Source organism: Saimiri boliviensis, chromosome 4, assembly GCF_048565385.1.
Source record: "Saimiri boliviensis isolate mSaiBol1 chromosome 4, mSaiBol1.pri, whole genome shotgun sequence".
In the NCBI taxonomy this organism is placed as follows: Eukaryota; Metazoa; Chordata; class Mammalia; order Primates; family Cebidae; genus Saimiri; species Saimiri boliviensis.
Window position 1 is genome coordinate 138,694,634 of NC_133452.1, and position 18,363 is coordinate 138,712,996.

The window sequence follows — 18,363 nt, forward strand, 5'->3', positions numbered from 1 at the left end:
AGTGAGAATGAGGAGAAGCGCTGGCCCAGGGGTGCTTCCCTTTGCTTTGGAGTCCAGCTGTCTGTTGGCTGGTGGGTGACATCGAGTGGTCTTCTGTATTCCGAAATACATACTTTTTCCCCCCCAGGCCATTTTAAAAAGATTTACTTTGTATTATAAAAGCGTATTTACTGGGTGAAAAAAATGCTCTAAATAATTTCTGATGATTGTGCAGTCCTGTGAACGTATGAAACCATTGAATTATATACTTGATCAAGGTCAATGTTATGGTATGTGACTTGTATCTCAATAAAGCTGTTGTAAAAGTAGAAAAGTAGATTGAAACAAATACTGACTGTTAAAACTCAAATGCTATGTGGAGTGGGCGTCTGGAGGAGCCAGCAGGGAGGGTGAGATGAGCTGGCCCCGTCAGGCTACCCCACCGCTACCGGGTCCCTGCCCCACCTCCTCCAGGTTCTGTGAATGCTGAAGCTCTGGCTTTGTCTCTTTTACTCCATGTCTAAAATGTCCATACTGGTGGTGATTGGTAAATCCCATTTTGGTATGAATGTGGGGACTGGTTGCTTGTGGCTTCCCAAATGATTCTAGCTTCTGCCTAATTAATTCTAAGCTAGCCTTGCTGGCACCCCAACTTGCGAGAGGTGGGGGATTTAAAGTGAGTCCTCATGTGCTTTGTAGATGACTCCCATCCGGAGCAGGTGGCTTCAAGGTAACTATCTAGCTCAAGGGGGAGTGAGGAAAGACTGCTTACATTGTAGATGCCTTTGTGAGCCTGATAACTTAAAGGGCTCGTGTTCCTCATATAAAAAGGTTTTTTCTTTCTCACTTTGGGTCAAACAATGAGCCAATTAGAAATAAAATTAGGCAAAATACATCAAAGCAGTAGCCTTAAATTTGAAGCTCAAGAATATGAATCTGGGAAAGCAATATCCTGGAATTTGAAGCCTGTAAGTTTGGAGCAATGAAGAGAGTCTTAAAATATAACTGATATTTTAATATTACTTAAAAAATTTTTTTCCTGACATTGCTGAATATTTAGAAAATTTTTCTTGATTTCTGCTTCATCATCAAGGCTTGTTAGAAATGTAGATTCCTCAGCCCCAGGGTAGATCAGGAACTAAGCTTGAGCTCTGAAATCCGCCTTTCTAACTAGCCTCTTGATAGTTCACAGGGTGTTAAACTTTAGAGCCACTCATGTAGAATAGACACACACACACACACACACACACACACATACACTATAAAGGGAAAAAAACCACTTGTAATTCCATCTCTTAACTGGGGCTGTCTTTATACCCATCCCACCATGCTCCCTGCAGTGTGTTTGTCTCTGCGTTTTTGTTTTTGTTTTTTGAGATGGAGTCTCGTTCTGTCACCCAGGCTGGAGTCCAGTGGCACAGTCTCTGCTCACTACAACCTCCTGACCAACATGGTGTCTCTGCATTTTTATATGTTGAATTTGTGTTGTATTTAAGGTTTGGTACTTGCTTTACATTATATACTGAGCATTTTCTGATGTCATGAAATATTCTCCAGAACCATGATAATTACACATTTGACTTTCTTTTTTGTTTTGTTTTGTTTTGTTTGAGTGGAATCTCACTCTGTTGCCCAGGCTGGAGTGCAATGGGATGATCTTGGCTCACTGTAACCTCCGCCTCCTGGGTTCAAGTGATTCTCCTGCCTCAGCCTCTCAAGTAGCTTGGATTACAGGTGCATGCCACCATGCCCATCTAATTTTTGTAATTTTAGTAGAGATGGGGTTTTGCCATGTTGGCCAGGCTGGTCTCAAACTCCTGACCTCAGGTGATCCTCCCATCTTGGCCTCCCAAAGTTCTGGGATTATAGGCGTGAGCCACTGCACCCGGCCTAAACATTTGCCTTCCAATCTTTTTATCTTACATCAATTTGAAAAGCTTGGCCAGGATGGGATGGGGCTGTTGGGGAGCAGACCTCCTCATTTCCTGCTGGCCCTGTTTTGTAGCTTAGTAGAAGAGTTCCAGTTTAGGGGATTACACCATTCAGTCTTCTTTTTGCAGGTAGGCACATTGGAAGGGAATATAACTTTGTTATCTGCTTAGTTTCATATGGAGATCATTTAATAGCCAACTGATAGCTGATAGACAATTCTGTTTGGAATTTCCAGAAAGTTTCATTTTTTATTTGTGCTTTAAAGTGAATATAGATGATGCAAACCACAGTCCTGTCTAAATCCATAACTGTCCCTGCTTTTGACATCTGGGGAAGGAAGTAATGGCCAGGTTCCTTTGTCTTTTAGAGTTAGTGGGTTTTTTGTATTTAGCTTTTTAAGAATTCTAATCATTAAGAGGTCATTTAATTTTAAAAGTATCTTAAATATCCCTGATGTTATGTGTCTTATGCAAAAAGACTGACCTAAGGTCATTTCTTACAAGGGCTGACTACAAAATGGTCTCCTAAATTTACCTTCTTGATAATGTAATCCATGGAATCCATCAAGATTATGTTTATTAATCTAAGTGCATTTCAAGTTCGAGATTAACACTTTTGTTGCCTACGAGGAAAAATTTTGCCTAAACTGAGGCAAAATTAGAGAGTTTATTTGGGCCAAGCTTAAGGACTGTAGCCTGAAACACACTTTCAAGTTGTCTCGGGGAGTGCTCTAGAGAATAAAATAGACGCTCAAGTTTTTTGTTTTTTTTTTTAAAAAATAGACAAATCAGGAGCTTGGTGATTACAAAAAAATTGTCCAGCAGGAATTCTCATCAGTTTATAGAAATAACATTGGTTAGTGACTGGCTATATGTTATTGAACTATGATATATGGCATTTTATGGCTACGTGGCATCAGTCTAGGGACCACAGAGCAGGTGGCTTCGAAATAACTATTTAGGTTAAGGGGGAGTGAGAGGAGATTGCTGTTAAATTATAGAGGCCTTTCTGGGATGGATAATTTAAAGGGGCTCTTGTTTGTCATATAAAGTGTTTTTCTTACTCTGGGTCAAAAGATGAGACAATCAGAAATAAAGTTAAGCAAAATATATGAAAACAGTAGCCCTAAATTCCCTACATGTATGATCAGTTATGAAGTTTTAGGAAAGAAATATGCAAGTCATTTTGTGGGCTTTTTTCTGGCTAGACTTTAGAAGTAATTAACTTGCAAAGATATCAAAATGTCCATCCCCTTTCTTCTATGATAGATGCCAGAGACGCGGAGCAATTGAGCAAGAACAAGGTGACACATATTCTGTCTGTCCACGATAGTGCCAGGCCCATGTTGGAGGTAAGAGAGCACCGTGGGGCGTGTGTGGGTGTCTTCGTTTGTTTTCTGTGGGAGTGCATATGATGTTAATGAAGGCAGCCATATTCTCTCCAATGCCAGCGTACTCTCGTGATCTCTGGTGGTATTCCCATTGTGTTCAGGCCATATTCATGTTAACGCAGTGTCTGTAGCATGGCACAAGTGTGTGTGCTTGTTCTGATCACTCTTCTGCTGGCTTGCCACTTTGGCTTTCTTGGCTAAATGCCTAAGAATAAGCTAATGCTGCAATTCCCTCTGAATCTTAAGGATGTTTAAAACCCATTTTCATTTCTTTCAGAATTATCTCTGGTTTTAGAATCCAAAAAAATTCAGCCTGCTCATTTCCTGACTTTTTCCCATTTAGGCTTCAATAGCCACCATTGGCATTCAGGAGTAAGAGAAAATGGAAGGTAAATCATCCCTGGAGGTTTCCCAGGGCCGCTGTAGAAGGAGACTTTTGGTGTAGAAGCTGTTGTGTTTTAGGTTTTCAGGGTAAACAGGGTGTGTCTGCTTGTGCACTAATTCCAAAAACATCTTTGAATTTACCCTAATGGACGGTTTGAGCTGTTGGCTAGAGGTAAAGTCTATTTATGTTTATTGGCCTTGACAGAGCCCAGGTTACCTCCCTTTAGAAAATAATGCTGTGTGGTTGTGATGTGTGTATGTGTTTTTCTATTTTAGGGTGGGGTGTTGGAAAGGGAGGGGTGGCTTATTCTGAAAGAAATAATTCTGGTTCAAGCTGTTTTCATTTAGATTTATGTTAGGCAAGAGTAGGTAATGTTTTTATTTTAAATATATCTATTTTCTTTAGCCATTAGGTCTGCCAGATTTTAGTTAGTATAAAGCAAGCTAAAACTGATGAGAATGTAGAGTAATAAATGTTCTACTAAACATGGTAGTACCAGAAAATCATAGGTGGTGAGCAAAACTCAGTTAATTTTTCCAGATCTCCAAGCTCTTACTTCCTTGTATTGTTTAGCTCATAATATTTTTGCTAAGGTGCTGTAATTTGTGTTCCAGCACGATTTTGTTGGAAATAACAACAACAAAACATTTTTTTGGAGCCCAATGGTTCTTTGAAAATAGCCACTCCATTTTTTAATCTATCAACAATAGTTTGCATTTAAAATACAGCCGAGCTATGGCCAAGTGGTAAGTTAAACTGCAAACTTGTCATGATTGACTTCCTCTTAAATCACAAGATGAGGCTTGAGGTTTCCTTTATTTTAATACATTGCATAGATGCCCTCTCCACCCTCAGCCCCCAGGCCTGCCTCCCAGCTTTATATTCCATTTAATGGAACACATTATTGTGTGTGCACATGACCCTTAAATCTGCTCACATTGTAACCCTCTATGTAGATAGGAGATCTGCTAGTGTTAGAAATCAAAGAACTGCAGCCCTTATCACTCAGGAAACCACAGGCTGGCGAGTAAAGCAGGTGGGGCTGTAACACAGGTATAAAGAGCCCACTGATTGTGTAAAACCTCGGAGCTGTGGGCAAACTGTGTTCCCAACAGAACACACCACACATGCTTTTTTATTCCTTGCTTATCTCAGTCTGTAAGGACAAATTCTGCCATTAAAAAGAGGAGAAGGGAGAGAGAAAGAGAGAGAGAGAGAGAGAGAGAGAGAGAGAGAGAGAGAGATGGAGATGCTGCCCTTTTTCTTCACAGGGATGGCTTTTACTTGGAGACATCCTGTTGTCTCTGGGTGTTATTATCTTAGCTTCATATTAAATACTTCCATGTGACTTTATTAAGTGTTATACCACTATTTTGTAGCATAATGCAGTTTAGTATTGCCCCCTTAGCATTTTATTAGTTTTTAACTTCACAAGTAATTCATGATATATTCTTATCTTAAAAATTAAAGCAGTAGCCTCTGATTGCACAAGTGGGGAAAAGTAAGGCACCAAAAGTTATTTGAATTGGTGTGCCCACATTAAGTTATGGTCTTAGAAGTATCAAATCTTTCATTTAGCTGTCTGCCTGGGGCATAAAGGCAATTTTTTATCTTGAGTTTCAAATCCAGATCCAGAAGCTGTTGCCTCATGCAGCCTGAGATGAGTCAGGGAAATGATGTATTTAGAGGCAGTGGGGAATGAATGGATGGGTTTGATGCTTCAGCAGCTCCATGTTCTGCTGGCCCTGATCCTGGGAGAGAAACGGGGCAGGGATGAAGGTAAGTAGGGAGACTGTGCAGGGTCAACCAAATGCAGTGAGCTGATCCCCCGGCTGGTGAGCACTCCTAAGGTGAGGGTGAAGGCATAAATAGTGGGAGAGGAGAGAGCTGGGCCTCCTTTATTTTCTGAGACCTTCAAAACCGTATGTATTTATTGAATGGCCACTAGCTTCACTGGGCAGCCCCAGTCTGGGGCTTGGAAGTGGGAAGGTAGCTGTGATCTAAAATGGAAGGGTTTTAGCCCTAAGGCACCTGTGCAGGTGTTCTGCGAGCCCTACTGCTGTGAAGCTATGCATTGGGCAAAACCTTCTCTGGGTCATTTCCAACAAACCTCTCAATGAGTTTAAAGCTCTGGCATACTTAGTGTCAATTACAAAGGGCTTTTAGAAACTCTAGGTCTGCCTTTCTTGTAATGGAGATTAAGTGAGAGAGGGTATTCATATTGTTGGATGTGGTCATGCAAGTTAGAAAATGTAGCGCACTTTATTCCCCTCTGGAAGGTTCATGGTTGTGTTGTCGGAATAAAGTCTTGAAAGCCCTGTTGTGCAACATGTATCAGCCTTTGTGAGCCGGGAACCATTTTATGTGCTTGCTTATGTGATGTGCCTCCCACTGAGACTCCTCCCCCGACCCCAACATATCCTCTGAAATTCAGGGGATCCAGATGGGATCCAGATAAGGAGGCCCCCAAGGGAGACTCCCCGGTGAGCACTGGTCCAGAGGGTTGCTGGCACAGCAGCTGGGCCATCCCACCTGGGAAGAAGGGGACAGTACAACCCTGGGCTTGTTGCTGGCTGAGGCTGCCTTCATACAGACTGCCACCTTTCAATCTTGTTTTACTTGTTTTGTTGTGAGAACCTGCCATTGGCAGAATGGAAGGTTGTACAGTTTTTGAGCCTGTTCCTTCCTCTCTGGGGGTAGTGATCTGTAACCTGTCACAACTCCTGACCAGTGACCATGCTACGAAATGCACCCACTACGAAAGATCTGACGAAGACAACTTTAGTCCTTATGCACTTACTGATTTTACTTAGGAAGGATCTAAGGAACTTGTGACTTGGTTGCTTTGGGTTGGATTAGATCTGACTCTTATTATTTGGGTAGTGTTCACAGCATCCTGTACTCTTCCTAGCAGCCTGGCTGGAAGAAGAAAATAGAAGGTACCGTTCTCAGCCTTCAGAGGCTGTGCCTTGTCTCTGGCCAGGCAGTGGTCTCTGATGAGTCTTGGGTGGATGAGACAAGATGTGTTTACCCACTGGACCATAGTGGGATGAGGTGGTCAGCCAAGGGGAAAGAGGCCGGTGTCTCCAATTACTACCTCTTCAGAAGAGTAGCTAAGGAGTAGACCTTCCAGAATGAAGATCTTAGAAACGTAACAGAAACCTGGGGACCTTAAAGCTCTCTGGTCAGCCCTAGATTCACATCTGAGGTTCTGAAGAGCTCTGACCCATTTCTCTATACCACTACTCATTCTCTGGGAGAAATCCCAGCTAAACAGGGTCTAGAGATCAGCAAGCCTGACTCCATCATTGGGCGGACAGAAACCTGGACATTGGGGAGACATGAAAGGACTCGCCTGGGATCCCACGGCTGTCTGAGTAGCTTGATGGGAAGCTGGGACTCCTCTCCCAGATGGGGGATTTTCCCAGCAGGCCCCACTGCCTCAGTCCTCTCCTAGCACAGCCAATGTTCCTGATAGCCTTAGTGGTATTAGCAAAGCTTACCAGATTACCTTTGGAAAAGCTTGTGCTATTTGTGCTTTTACTAGCAATGTATGAAAGTGCCTTTCTCCCCATGCCATCACCAGCACAGAGCGTTGCTCTTCTTTACTTTTAATAAGCAAGATTTTTACTGTTGTTTGCTGCAAATACCCTCTTCACACATCCTGTCCCTTTCCAGATGCTTCTTCCCTTTGAAAACAAAGGGTTACTGATTTATTCATTTCTTGAGCTCGTACTATGTTTCAGGCCTTGGGACGGGTGCTGCAGGTAACAGAAATGAGTTCGTTCCAAGATCTTCCCTGGCAGAGCCTTTAGTGTATGAATAAGATATGGATTGTAGCTGCTTTATAAATATTAATTACAGTGAGAGAAGAGCTGTGGCTCATAGCGGATGGCAAATCTCGTAGGAACAGAGCCTGTGGAAGCACAGAAAATGAGATCACTTTTCTGCCATTGAATCTGGAGGCATTTGACTGAGCCTTTGATGATGCCTAGCAATTCAGAAAATGTGGTTCGTGCCATTCCTGTTGGTAGAGAATGCCAGAACATGACTTCCTCTGAGAACTCTGAGTCCAGCAAGGTGGATGGTGCTATTTTGGGGCATCCATGGCATAACCAGGCTGGGTGACTTCTCACATTATCTGTCAGCAAGTGGTAAGGCCAGGGCTGGAACCGAGGCCTTCTCACTACAGAGGCAAGGGTCTTCCTGCCAGCCATAGCCCTTCGAGACTACACTTTTGGTGTCAAAACTTTGGAGTACATGGTAGTAGTACAATGGTGGCAAATCATTGCCACATATATTAGTTTCAGTAGAAAGTACGCCCAGACCTCTTTTAGAGGAAAAAAACAACCCTCCTCCGCCTGTTTCCATGCTTGAGACCTTGTCAGGGAGTTGCTTGCGTTTGCTCAAAAGTGTTTCCTTATTTGTGGGGATGGGTTGGAGCAGTGTCTTCAGCGTCTACTGATGGCTCCAGGTTTGAGAGCTGGTGAAAACTCCTTTTGCAAAGACAGTGATTTTTCAAATCAGAAACCCGATATTGTTTGTAGTTGCTGAGAAAATAATATTGAGCAATGAAAGGTTTCTCCCTTCCCCTGAAAAAAGAAACAGAACTCTTTCTAATGTAAAAATTTCAGTGTTTCATTTTTCATTCTGTGTATTTAACCAGAGCACCTGCAGGAAACAAAACTATTTCTCACTATTAACCAAAAAAAAAAAAAAAAGTTTTAAGAGGTATTCTCATGCCTTCACTAAGTTATAAAATGAAGAATCTTACCCTTTTAAAAATGATACGTATTGTAAGATTATATTATAGGATCAAGTAGAGAAAAAATGATTTATACTTGATTTTATGAGCTAGAGTTCAGCTTGAGTATTTTCTGTTTTCAGTGTGAACCATTTACAGTATTTTTAAAAGAATGGGATGTTTTCATATGTAGACATTTATTCTTGGTGATTATTTCTTTTAACACTAAAGACATTTTTTTTGAAGTGTTGGTGCCAAGACTTTAACTGTGTTAGTTCTGTTTGTAGTTGGCCTCTTCCTCTAGTTGTTATCTGTATGGCTGTACTGCTGTGTTTATTTACCTGCTTAATGATGAGGAAACTCAGCAAGGTGAGACATCCAGTCTGCTTGGATGGCCCCATCCTTTTTCCCTGGGTCTATGCCCAGTGGCCACATGGCCGTGAGTCTGAGGGCTCCTGGAGGGATCCTGGTTTCCTGCCACATGCTCCTCTGTTGATCCACCCCATTTCTCTTGAACAAAAGTTTTGTTGGCTTCCCAAATGTAAAGCAAGCCAGAAGCAAGAGGATAAAGGGTGTTTAAAGTTGAAGAAGTCATGTATGTATCCTCTGTCCTCTCTTCCCACCCTCTGTTGCCCACACAAATTCTCCCCTCCCTCTGAACTCAGCCCCAGCTCTCCTAACTCTCAGAGGGACACCATCAGGGCCCTCCAGGCTCAGGACTTCTGCTCCTTTTCTGTAGTATCTTCGGTTCATACTCTCGGTTGTGCTATGAGTTATGTGTGCACTGTCACTGTCTCTATGGTATAATAAGTGTCCATTTAACCTGTGCTTGATGACGTTAAGTATTCATGGCCCACATCGGGCTCACGAGCTGGCCTGCAAGCCCACACAGGCAGCTACCATGCTAGGGTTCTCTGGTCCTCACAGCACTCAGCTTGAATCCAGCTTATAGGCACCCCCTGCAGATGCCTGCTGATGAACGGTGAGATATGCACCTCTTTAGCCTCATTCCAAAGTGAGAAACCATGTCTTTGGTCACTTGTGGCTCATTAGGGGTGTGAAAGTAGAGTCAGGTTAAGAATGGTTTATCATGAACAATTTGTGAAGCCAGAGGATCTGATTAGTGCAGTGCAGCCTCACTTATGTTGGCTGTCTGTGTAGTTCCTCACTTGTTGGGTAAGCAGGGGCGCCTGTGGATGTCCTGTTCTACAAAGCTGCTGTGGCCTCTGGTTCAGAGTGATCCTTTCCTAAGTTATTACAACCAGTAATCCCATGTGCAGCTCCTGCGGCTTTCTGATTGATCTCTAGAGAGCGACGTTTGGTTGGCATTAAAAGCTTGGCCCTACAGGAGGACCAGGCATCCAAGACACAGACAGTGACAGTCAATTAAAGGAGGATTTGCCATGGCCAAGCCCCATGCCAGAGTGGAGACAGAGCGGGTGAAAATGCCGTCACAGCCTTCATGGAGATTATTATCATTAGGAAGAGCTGAGAGGACGTTCAGGGCACAGGGACTTGTGTTCTGGTTGTAAAGGGAGATCCTCCTCCAGCAGTCACTGAGGCTGACATGTGGGCCATCGCCTCCAGCTCTAGGTTTTCACCAGGTGACCACAGCAGGCCTCAGCTCTCAGGACCCCTGGGCTTCTCCTGTTCAGAACCTGCAAGTCTCGGAAGCTACAGGTTGCACTTCTCCAGGCACAAGGAGGACAAAGCCTCAAAGCCATGCAGCTCATACACGCAGATGTGTACAGATGTTCAAGCATGCAGCCATTTTTGGCAGCCTTGTTTGTAATGACGAAAAATTGGAGCCAACCCACATATTCAGCAGAAGGATAGTGGTCAGTGATGGTTCATCCATATTAAGGAATACTCGGGCCGGGCATGGTGGCTCACATCTGTAATCCCAGCACTTTGGGAAGCTGACGTGGGTGGATCACCTGAGGTCGGGAGTTTGAGACCAGCCTGACCAACGTGGAAAAACCCTGTCTCTACTAAAAATACAAAATTAGCTAGGCATGGTGGTACATGCCTGTAATCCCAGCTGCTTGGGAGCCTGAGGCAGGAGAATTGCTTGCAAGAGGCAGAGGTAGTGGAGAGCTGAGATCGTGCCATTGCTCTCTAGCCTGGGCAACAAGAGCGAAACTCCGTCTCATAAATAAATAAATGGGAATACTCGGCAGCAATTCAACAAGGAGAAGAATATGCCTGTGTGTTCACAGAGTTAAGTCCATTGTTAAGAAAAAGAAACAAGTTATAGGATGATACCCGTAATATAATCACATTTATGTAAATTTTAAAGTCAGCGGTGTATTTCTATATTACATTTATATGCATGATAATGCAGAGATAAGGGTTTGAAAAGATCATGCCAGAATCCTCAAAACAGTTATTTCCTAGAGAAGTAGAATGGGAGGGGAGGGAGGAAGGGTGATTTCCATATTTTCCTCTATTTAAAAAAAAATTCTTGAATTTATTTGTCACAATAAGATCATGTCCAAGTTATCTATTCTAGTGAAGAGAAGGAGAGAAAGAAGGGAAGGGGGTCTTTGGGCCGTGCTCTGGGTGTCTGGTAGTGACAGGTAGATTTCATTTGAATATTCAGGCCTGGCTGGAAGGCGATCTGTGTTTGGCTGTGCTGTGTTCATAGATTCACGTGTGATATGTGATGTCAGGCATGCTGCATCCTGTTGTCCACGGCCAGTGGGTACAAAGCAGGTATGTCATCCACTTTATTTCAGTCATCTTAATCTTCAGAGGGAGAAGATGGCCCAAGACACGTCTTTAATGGTCTAGACTTTATTTCCTATGTGCTCTACTTCTACCTGATTGATTGGACATGAAATGAATCTGCCCTTTTTAGGACTCACAGATCCCCTGGGGATGCAACTTGAGCAACTGGGCAAGATTTCCTATTTGCATTGGCCATTGTTTCCAGCATAGGTGAATTCTGATTAGTGAAAAACACTGAAAAACACTGTGGCTGTGAAGTTGCTAGAAAGGTCCAGGTCTTTTGAAAACCAGTTGCTGTTTGACCTGGAATGGTTTTCAGATTGACAGTTATTTCCAGCACACCTCAGTTGTTTTCACCTCTCTAGGAAAACCTCTTTGAAGCCGCCCAGAATCAGTGGTACTTGCTGTACCAAAAGCTTGCAGCAGCTTTCATGTGTTGAGACAAATTTGTTTGAAGCCAACCCCAGATTTAAATAGATATGACTCAAATAGAAATGATTATCGCAGGGATCGAAAACTGTCTAGTAATCGCTCTTTCTCGAAGCAGGCTGTTTCTAAGTTCCCTATGTGGCAGTCAGGTGTGTGAAGGCGGCCCCTCCGCCTACTGGTCCTGCTGCCACAGACTCACTTGCAAATGGAGCTCTAGAGCGAGAACTCCTGCATAGCCAGGCTCAGAGGGCTTGAGATCTTCCAGTACTTAATGAGTCTAGGGGCGGAAACGGTTTTTTAAATTTCTAAATGGAAAAGCTCTTTTGGACCCTAGAGAGAAGGTCCCCAGCTGAAGGACAGGGTACCTTCCTAGAGGTTCCCTGTCCTTCAGCTGGGGACCTTCTCTCTAGGGCTGCTACTCACTGACCAGCCTCTCCTTACAACTGAAACGTTTTGCAGAACACTCTTCCTAGATTTTGCCTTCGTGTGAAGTCCTGGTGGCTGAACGTTTCCTCCTGACTACTTTTTTTGAGCAAGTACCTGGCACAGGTGTATGGAGTACTGCATTCTTGGAGTAGGATTCCTGGCTTGCATTTTACCCTGTCCTCAGTGGGGAATGTGTGAGGGGCAAGATCTGTCACAGTCTCCAAACCCAAGGTCTTGGAAGAAGCATGTAGCATGTGGGCTCTTCTGTGTTCCGACACAGTGTAGTGTGCACAGACGTCACTGCAGCCAGGTTGCCTGTGGGTCCCAAAGCGCCTGTCCTACACGGCACGGGCTCTGTCAGTTCATGCAGGAGCTGCATGGCCATGGGCTACGAGATTTGGGGAAGACTTTGGAAAGAGGGGGTGTTGAGGCAGCCTCGTAGGACTAGTGCCGTTTGACTCAGTGGGGAGGGAGGATGAGGGGTATGTCTTCTATCGGAGTAGTGCTTCAGGGCAGGTCAGGGACAGAGAGGTGAGCCCCCCCTGATGATAGAGTGGAGAGGGTGGTCAGTACAGCAGGGCGAGGGTGGTGCTGTCTTCAGTTCTCCTTTTGGCTATGTTGGAAGTTATCATCCCTCCAGACTCAGCAAACACTTACTGAACACCTCCTCGTAGCAGAAACTGGGGATAAAATATGAAGAGAAGTGAGATGTGCTCCAGCATTAAGGAGAGACAGGCGTGTAAATCCTTAAAAATGCATACCAGAGGCAAGGGCCCTGGGCACCCAGGAGAAGTGGCTAACACTGGTAGACAGCAAGGCTTCGCCAAGATGAAAGTTTGGTGTGGTCCTAATGATAATAGAGGTTTGCTAGGCAGTGATGGAGATGATAGATAGTTGAGTTGGAGGTGGGATTGTGGGGAGAGAAAGCAGTATGTGCAGAGGCACAGGGTGCACTAAGGCATAGGCATGCAAGGGGAAGGTGTGTCCTGGCACTCTTGAGAGCTCGCCAGGGTGGCCAGACTGGAAAAGCAGGCTCCGAGCAGATTAGCAGAGACATTGTTTGTTAAGCTGAGGAGTCTGAGCTTCATTCTGCAGTAAACAGAGATCCAGCAAAGATACATAACAAAGCCAGGTGACACATTCAGATTTCTTTTAGAGGATGTTGCCTCAAGGATGGAGTGGAATGAGGGAGGTGGTACCCCAGAGACCCTCAGAAGCTCTTGAAGTAGTCCTGGTTAGAAGTGATGAGGGTCTGAATGGGGATGCTGGGGACTGGATATTTTTTAGGAGTAAAAGAGTCAGATTTGATCTGAAAATATTCCATAAAGTGACATAAAAAGGTTGAAAATCAAAGAAGGGGGAAAGATTCTCTAGCAAGAATCAAGCAAAAGGAAGATGGCATAGTGATATTTTTTATGCGATAAAATGGAATTGAAGGCAAAAGAAAAAAATAATAATTAGGGTAAAGAGGGAAACTACATAAATAAAAAAAGGAAAAATTCATCAAGAAGTTGTAACAGCCATAAACTCAGGCCCCTCATCTGACAGCTTCAAAATACAGACAGAAAGTCACTTCTCAGGCAAGGGAGTCAGGGATGCTTGAGGGTACAGATAATTAGGCTGTCAGTACCCATAGCTGTGCCACTAGGGATGTGAGTGCTCCAGGAAGCAGAGCCGGGTAGAAGGAAGGGACCAAGTTCAGTCATGGGTGGATTGTTCATGTGGTACTCACAGTGGATAGAAATACAGATCCAGGGCCCAGGAGAGAGGTATAGGCTGGACATGAAGATTTGAGCATCACAGTATCACAGTGTATGTAGGATGCTAAGCCAGTGCTGTTGAATAAAACCATGCAAGAAAATGCTAGGAAGCATGACCAGGGGAAGATGGTGGGGCCATCCTCCGGCATCTTGCTTTTATATGGTATTATGTGACAGTATTCACAGCCTGTGAACACATGGTCTCATCAGCTGCCACATATATGTTCTGAGACAGACACATCTTTGTTACTCCTGTAACCCCTTGTGTGAGTTCTAGTTAGTTTCAGCTCTTCTGAGTACAGTCCTTGGGGTTTCCTGCAGGGGTGCCTCAGGGCACTCTGGCTCCAGTGTAGGGTTTGTGTTTGCTTCCCCCAAGCTGAGATTCTGCAGCTTCTCAGTCACAGACCCCAACCCGAGAAGACCCTTGTGTGTGGCTGTTTTAGGTGCTGTGGCTACTGGAAAGGGGAGACTAGGTGACATGAACAGCAAGTCTGGAGTGCTTTCAGAGGAGATGCAATTCTGTAAGGAGTTTGAAAGACAAGAGAGGCTTAGTTTGATAGAAACAACCAAGGAGGCTATCCATAGAGAGCATCTCTGGAGGGAAAGGGTGTTTCTGGTTCTGGGTCAGAACGGCACCATGTGTGGCTGGCTGACTGGCAGAAAGCCCAAGCATCCTGCTGCTGCTGGTGGTGGTGGTGGTGCTGGTGTGAGAAGACATCTACTCCAGGGAGATCCCGTGAGTTTTGGCTACTTGGTGGGGAATGCCTTCGAGTCTGCAATCAGAAGTTTGAATGGGAAGTTAAAGAGTGTAGGTTGGTTAGACTCAAAGCCAGGTTAAAGGGCTCTCTGGGCATCATTGTTTTTAGCCGTAAGAAATATAATGATTTAAATATGCCCAAGTTTACCAAAGACTGGTTTAAGCAAATTCTGCTGTTTTCAGGTGCTCTGAATAATCATTGCCTGCTAAGCAATGCAGGTGGACCTTGCATCTGCCCACACCTGCAGGGGAAGTGATCAGACCTTATTTTAAAACTCTGAGAGTGAAGCAATAGCACCTAGCTAGTTTCATCACCTTAGTACAGGCTGTGAACAAACTCTGTCTATGCTTTTAAAGATGTGTTCCCTTCCATGTGGCCAGACTCTCCCTGGGATGTTTTAAAGATCTGTGTGTGTTTCTCTCTCTCTCTCTCTCTCTCTCTCTCTCTCTCTCTCTCTCTCTCTGTGTGTGTGTGTGTGTGTGTGTGTGTTGGGGTGGGCAGTGTCAAACCCTAGGTTTGAATTGAGAAATTATTTCTCTCCTTTCAGTTATCACCACAACTAGTGCAAGCATCAGGTTTCAACATTCATCACTGAGCAGGGGGCATCGCCAGCTAGCTCTGGCCCTCTTTTTCCATGGGAAAGCAAATGAAATTCATGGAGGAAGTTCTAGGCATGGGAAGGAAGTAGATGCATCTGAAATCTGAGTTAGAGTCTCTTTCTCTTGAGGTCCGACTTTTCCTTCTTAGATATTTCCCCAGCTAATGGGTGTTAATCCACAAGGCCCTTGGCTCCTTCCATGAGAGGTGTAGCCACTACCGGTGCAAGGAGAGGACACGGGGGAAGTGGCCTTTAGGGTGTCCCTTTGCCATCTTAGAATGGCTGTAAAGCCACAGACTTCCCTGTCAATTTGTAACTCTAGGGCAGACAGAACAGAGCTCAAACCTTGGCTGGAGACTTCTACTCTTGGAAACTGTTTTTAAGTAGAGCAGTTCAAGGATCATTTTAGCTATACTGACCTGGGAGGAAGCAGAGCCTAGCTGGAGTAGAATAGTTACACATCAAATATATCTATTTTATGACATATCCTGTTCCAGGAGATCAGCCCCATAGCACCCAAGTGGAAAAAGCAATTCCAAATCTCCTCCATCGGTGAGAGTAGATCTAGAATGCAATTAAGTTGCATTATGGAATGGCTCCACCCTACACCCTAAAGAAAAAAAGATCTCATGTCTAGCAAAGGAGGATAACAATTCCTAGTGTTTCTGGTTTTTGGCTTTCTGGTTTTTAAAACTGTTCCTTTAAGCTGAGGTTTCCTGCCTTTCTGATGAGAGCCTCTGTGGCTGCCCCTACTTCAGCAGTACACTTGCAGCCGCGTGGCTTTGGCTGGCTGTTGCCACGGCCGCCTACTCCAGTGAATGTCCTCTGGCCTCCTTGGTGACCAGGGCAGTCTTTTCCCCTGTGATTCCCCATGTGGACTGACTGAGGTGACCTAGGGCCTTCTTCTGTGCCATGGTGGAAGAGGCTGTCAAATAAAAAGTGCCCATCAGACTGCTGGCAATGGCAGGCAGGGACAGGGTGGGGGGCTTGGAGAAGTGTCACCCCTTCCAGGGTAGGTGCTGGAGCACTGACCCGCTGGTCATTAAGCAGAGCAAGGAACACGCCCTCCCACCCACACCCGCTACTGTGGACATCAGGCAGTGAGTGCTTCAGAGCATAGGAACACAGCAAATACCTAATATTCACTTAATCCCACTGCAGAGGGGTGTCCCTCCTGGTGTTGAGGAGAAACAGAAGAGTGACTGTTCTCACTTCTTCTACCCTCCCAACCCATGGACGTTCTTTCTGACCTGAGCTTCCGTGGCCCTTACCACATCCAGCCTTTGCATGTCCTGAGCCTCAGCCCTGCCGATGCAGAACTGGCCAACCCTGGAGGGCAGCACCCTGCTCTGGGTTAGTGTTTGCCTCTTCCTCAAAATGGTATCTAGAGTGTGATCCCAGAGGGAGGATGTGGTGTTCAGCTGGAGGGATCATCTGTGCTGTTTAGAAAGGGCTTCCTAGATGCTGCAAATTGTGTCCAAGCCTGAAGACAAGCGGCAGTCTACAAAGCCCATAACCCACCTGCAACTGGTGGACCATTCCATCACCAGCGAGGGACTCCAAGAGCTCACTGGCTTAGCCAGCTGCAAAAGAGGCACTATGTTCCCAGCAGTGCGAGGTGCCTCCCTGAGGAGGCAGCCGTGTTTGAGGCAGGCTGTCACGTCCTGCTGGGAAGGGGAGGCTGGCTCAGGAAGTTAGGTGCAGCACACAGCTTGGAGAGCAGTGTGGCCCTCACCCTGCTGGGGCCTGGAGAGCCATCTGGCCTGGGCTTCTGCAGTCTAGTGTGTGTAATGCTGCATCTGCTGGTAATTATACACATGGGAGTGCCCTTGAGGGACAGCCACTGGCAACAATCCTGTCAGGTCTCATTTATTGAGCATCTACTGTGTTCTGGCACTGCACTTAGTATTTTTCACGTGTTGCATTGACCTTCCTTGTTTAAAGTCCTGTGCTCAAGGGAAATCCTGTCCCTGTCTGCATCAGAGTAAAGAAGAGAACTGGACACAACTGCAGTTAAGAGTGTTGCAATTCTAAGAAGGTAGTGTGCCATGTCAGATGTCATTTAATTGTAGAAGACCAATGGGACATGCGAAACAGCTGCCAGACAGAATGACTTTGTGAAATGGGACTGGCTAGACCGGGTTTTGGCACGCTTTGTCTGTCAAGGCCCAGATAGTAAGTAGTTGGGCCTTTGGAGACTTCTGCTGCAGCTACTATACCCTCCACTGTGAGGTAAGGAGCCACAGACAATACGTAAATCAGTGGACACAGCTCTGCCACCGTGAACATGGGCCCTAGTTCACCCACCCTGGGCTTCACTGCTGGGCAACAGGAGCACTACTGAGAGGAACCTAAGAGCTTCTAGGAGCCCAGGCTGGGTCTGAAGCTTGGGGCTGGGTAGCCCCCAGTTTGATGCAGCCCCTAAAATGCCTGGCATATTTGCTTTGTCTTTGCCTATCATGGTTTTCCATGTGGGAGAGTGCACTCACCATGTCCAGCAGAGCCCCGTTTACAGCATGGAGGCGAATAAAGGTGGAGGCACGGTCCCAATAAGGCCCTGGCACTGGCGGCCTATGCTGGATGGTGACACCAGGGCTGCCTGCAGGTGCCGTAGCCAGCCTGGGAGCAGCACTGTCAGGGCACATTGGGTAAAATTCTGAAATGGCGCGTCCCTCCCAATTGGAACCGTTAACAGGAGTGAGGTGCCAGGAGACTGATAGATGATGAGCACAGCCCTGGGTTTTCAAGGACTCTGGGGTCTATGAGAGAGACTGGCCCTTCACACAGCACCAGTCCTCAGTGCCGGGGCCATGTGCCCGTGTGCTACTGGTGCTGTGGGTGCCCAGCATGGGGGCGAAGTTTGCTGAGGGGTAGGTCAAGGAGGGGAGGGAAGGTTTCATGAGAGCCTGGTGGGTATGTCAGGAAGATTTTACCGAGAAGAGCCATAGAGAAACCTGTTCCAGAGAGAGAAACCACAGGAACTTGGCAGGATGGCCAGGAGCAGGAAAGCACAGAACATGTGAGGAGACTCACAGCAGCCCAGGGTCACTGGAGTTTGGGGAGCTGGGGGTGTAGAAGGGAGACATTGTGGATGTGAGGTCAGAAAGGGGTCATGGCCAGGTGCTGAAGCACTGTGGAAGTGGGTCTTCTCTACTTTGCAGAGAGGAGCCAACTGAATGTTTTTCAGAAGCTCAGATGTGTGATCAGATAATGCTTGTAAAAGATAAATTTT

General features: G+C 45.5%; 1 protein-coding gene across 6 annotated transcripts in view; it reads left to right on the forward strand.

Moving 5' to 3' along the window:
* DUSP22 (dual specificity phosphatase 22) overlaps window positions 1–18,363 on the forward strand; it is a 70,121-nt gene that overhangs the window by 17,869 nt on the left and 33,889 nt on the right. For all 6 annotated transcript variants that reach the window (XM_039462703.2, XM_039462699.2, XM_039462704.2 and 3 more), the window contains exon 3: window positions 3,180–3,262. In XM_039462703.2, coding sequence (XP_039318637.1) covers window positions 3,180–3,262 — 83 coding nt within the window. The remainder of the gene's footprint in view (window positions 1–3,179; window positions 3,263–18,363) is intronic.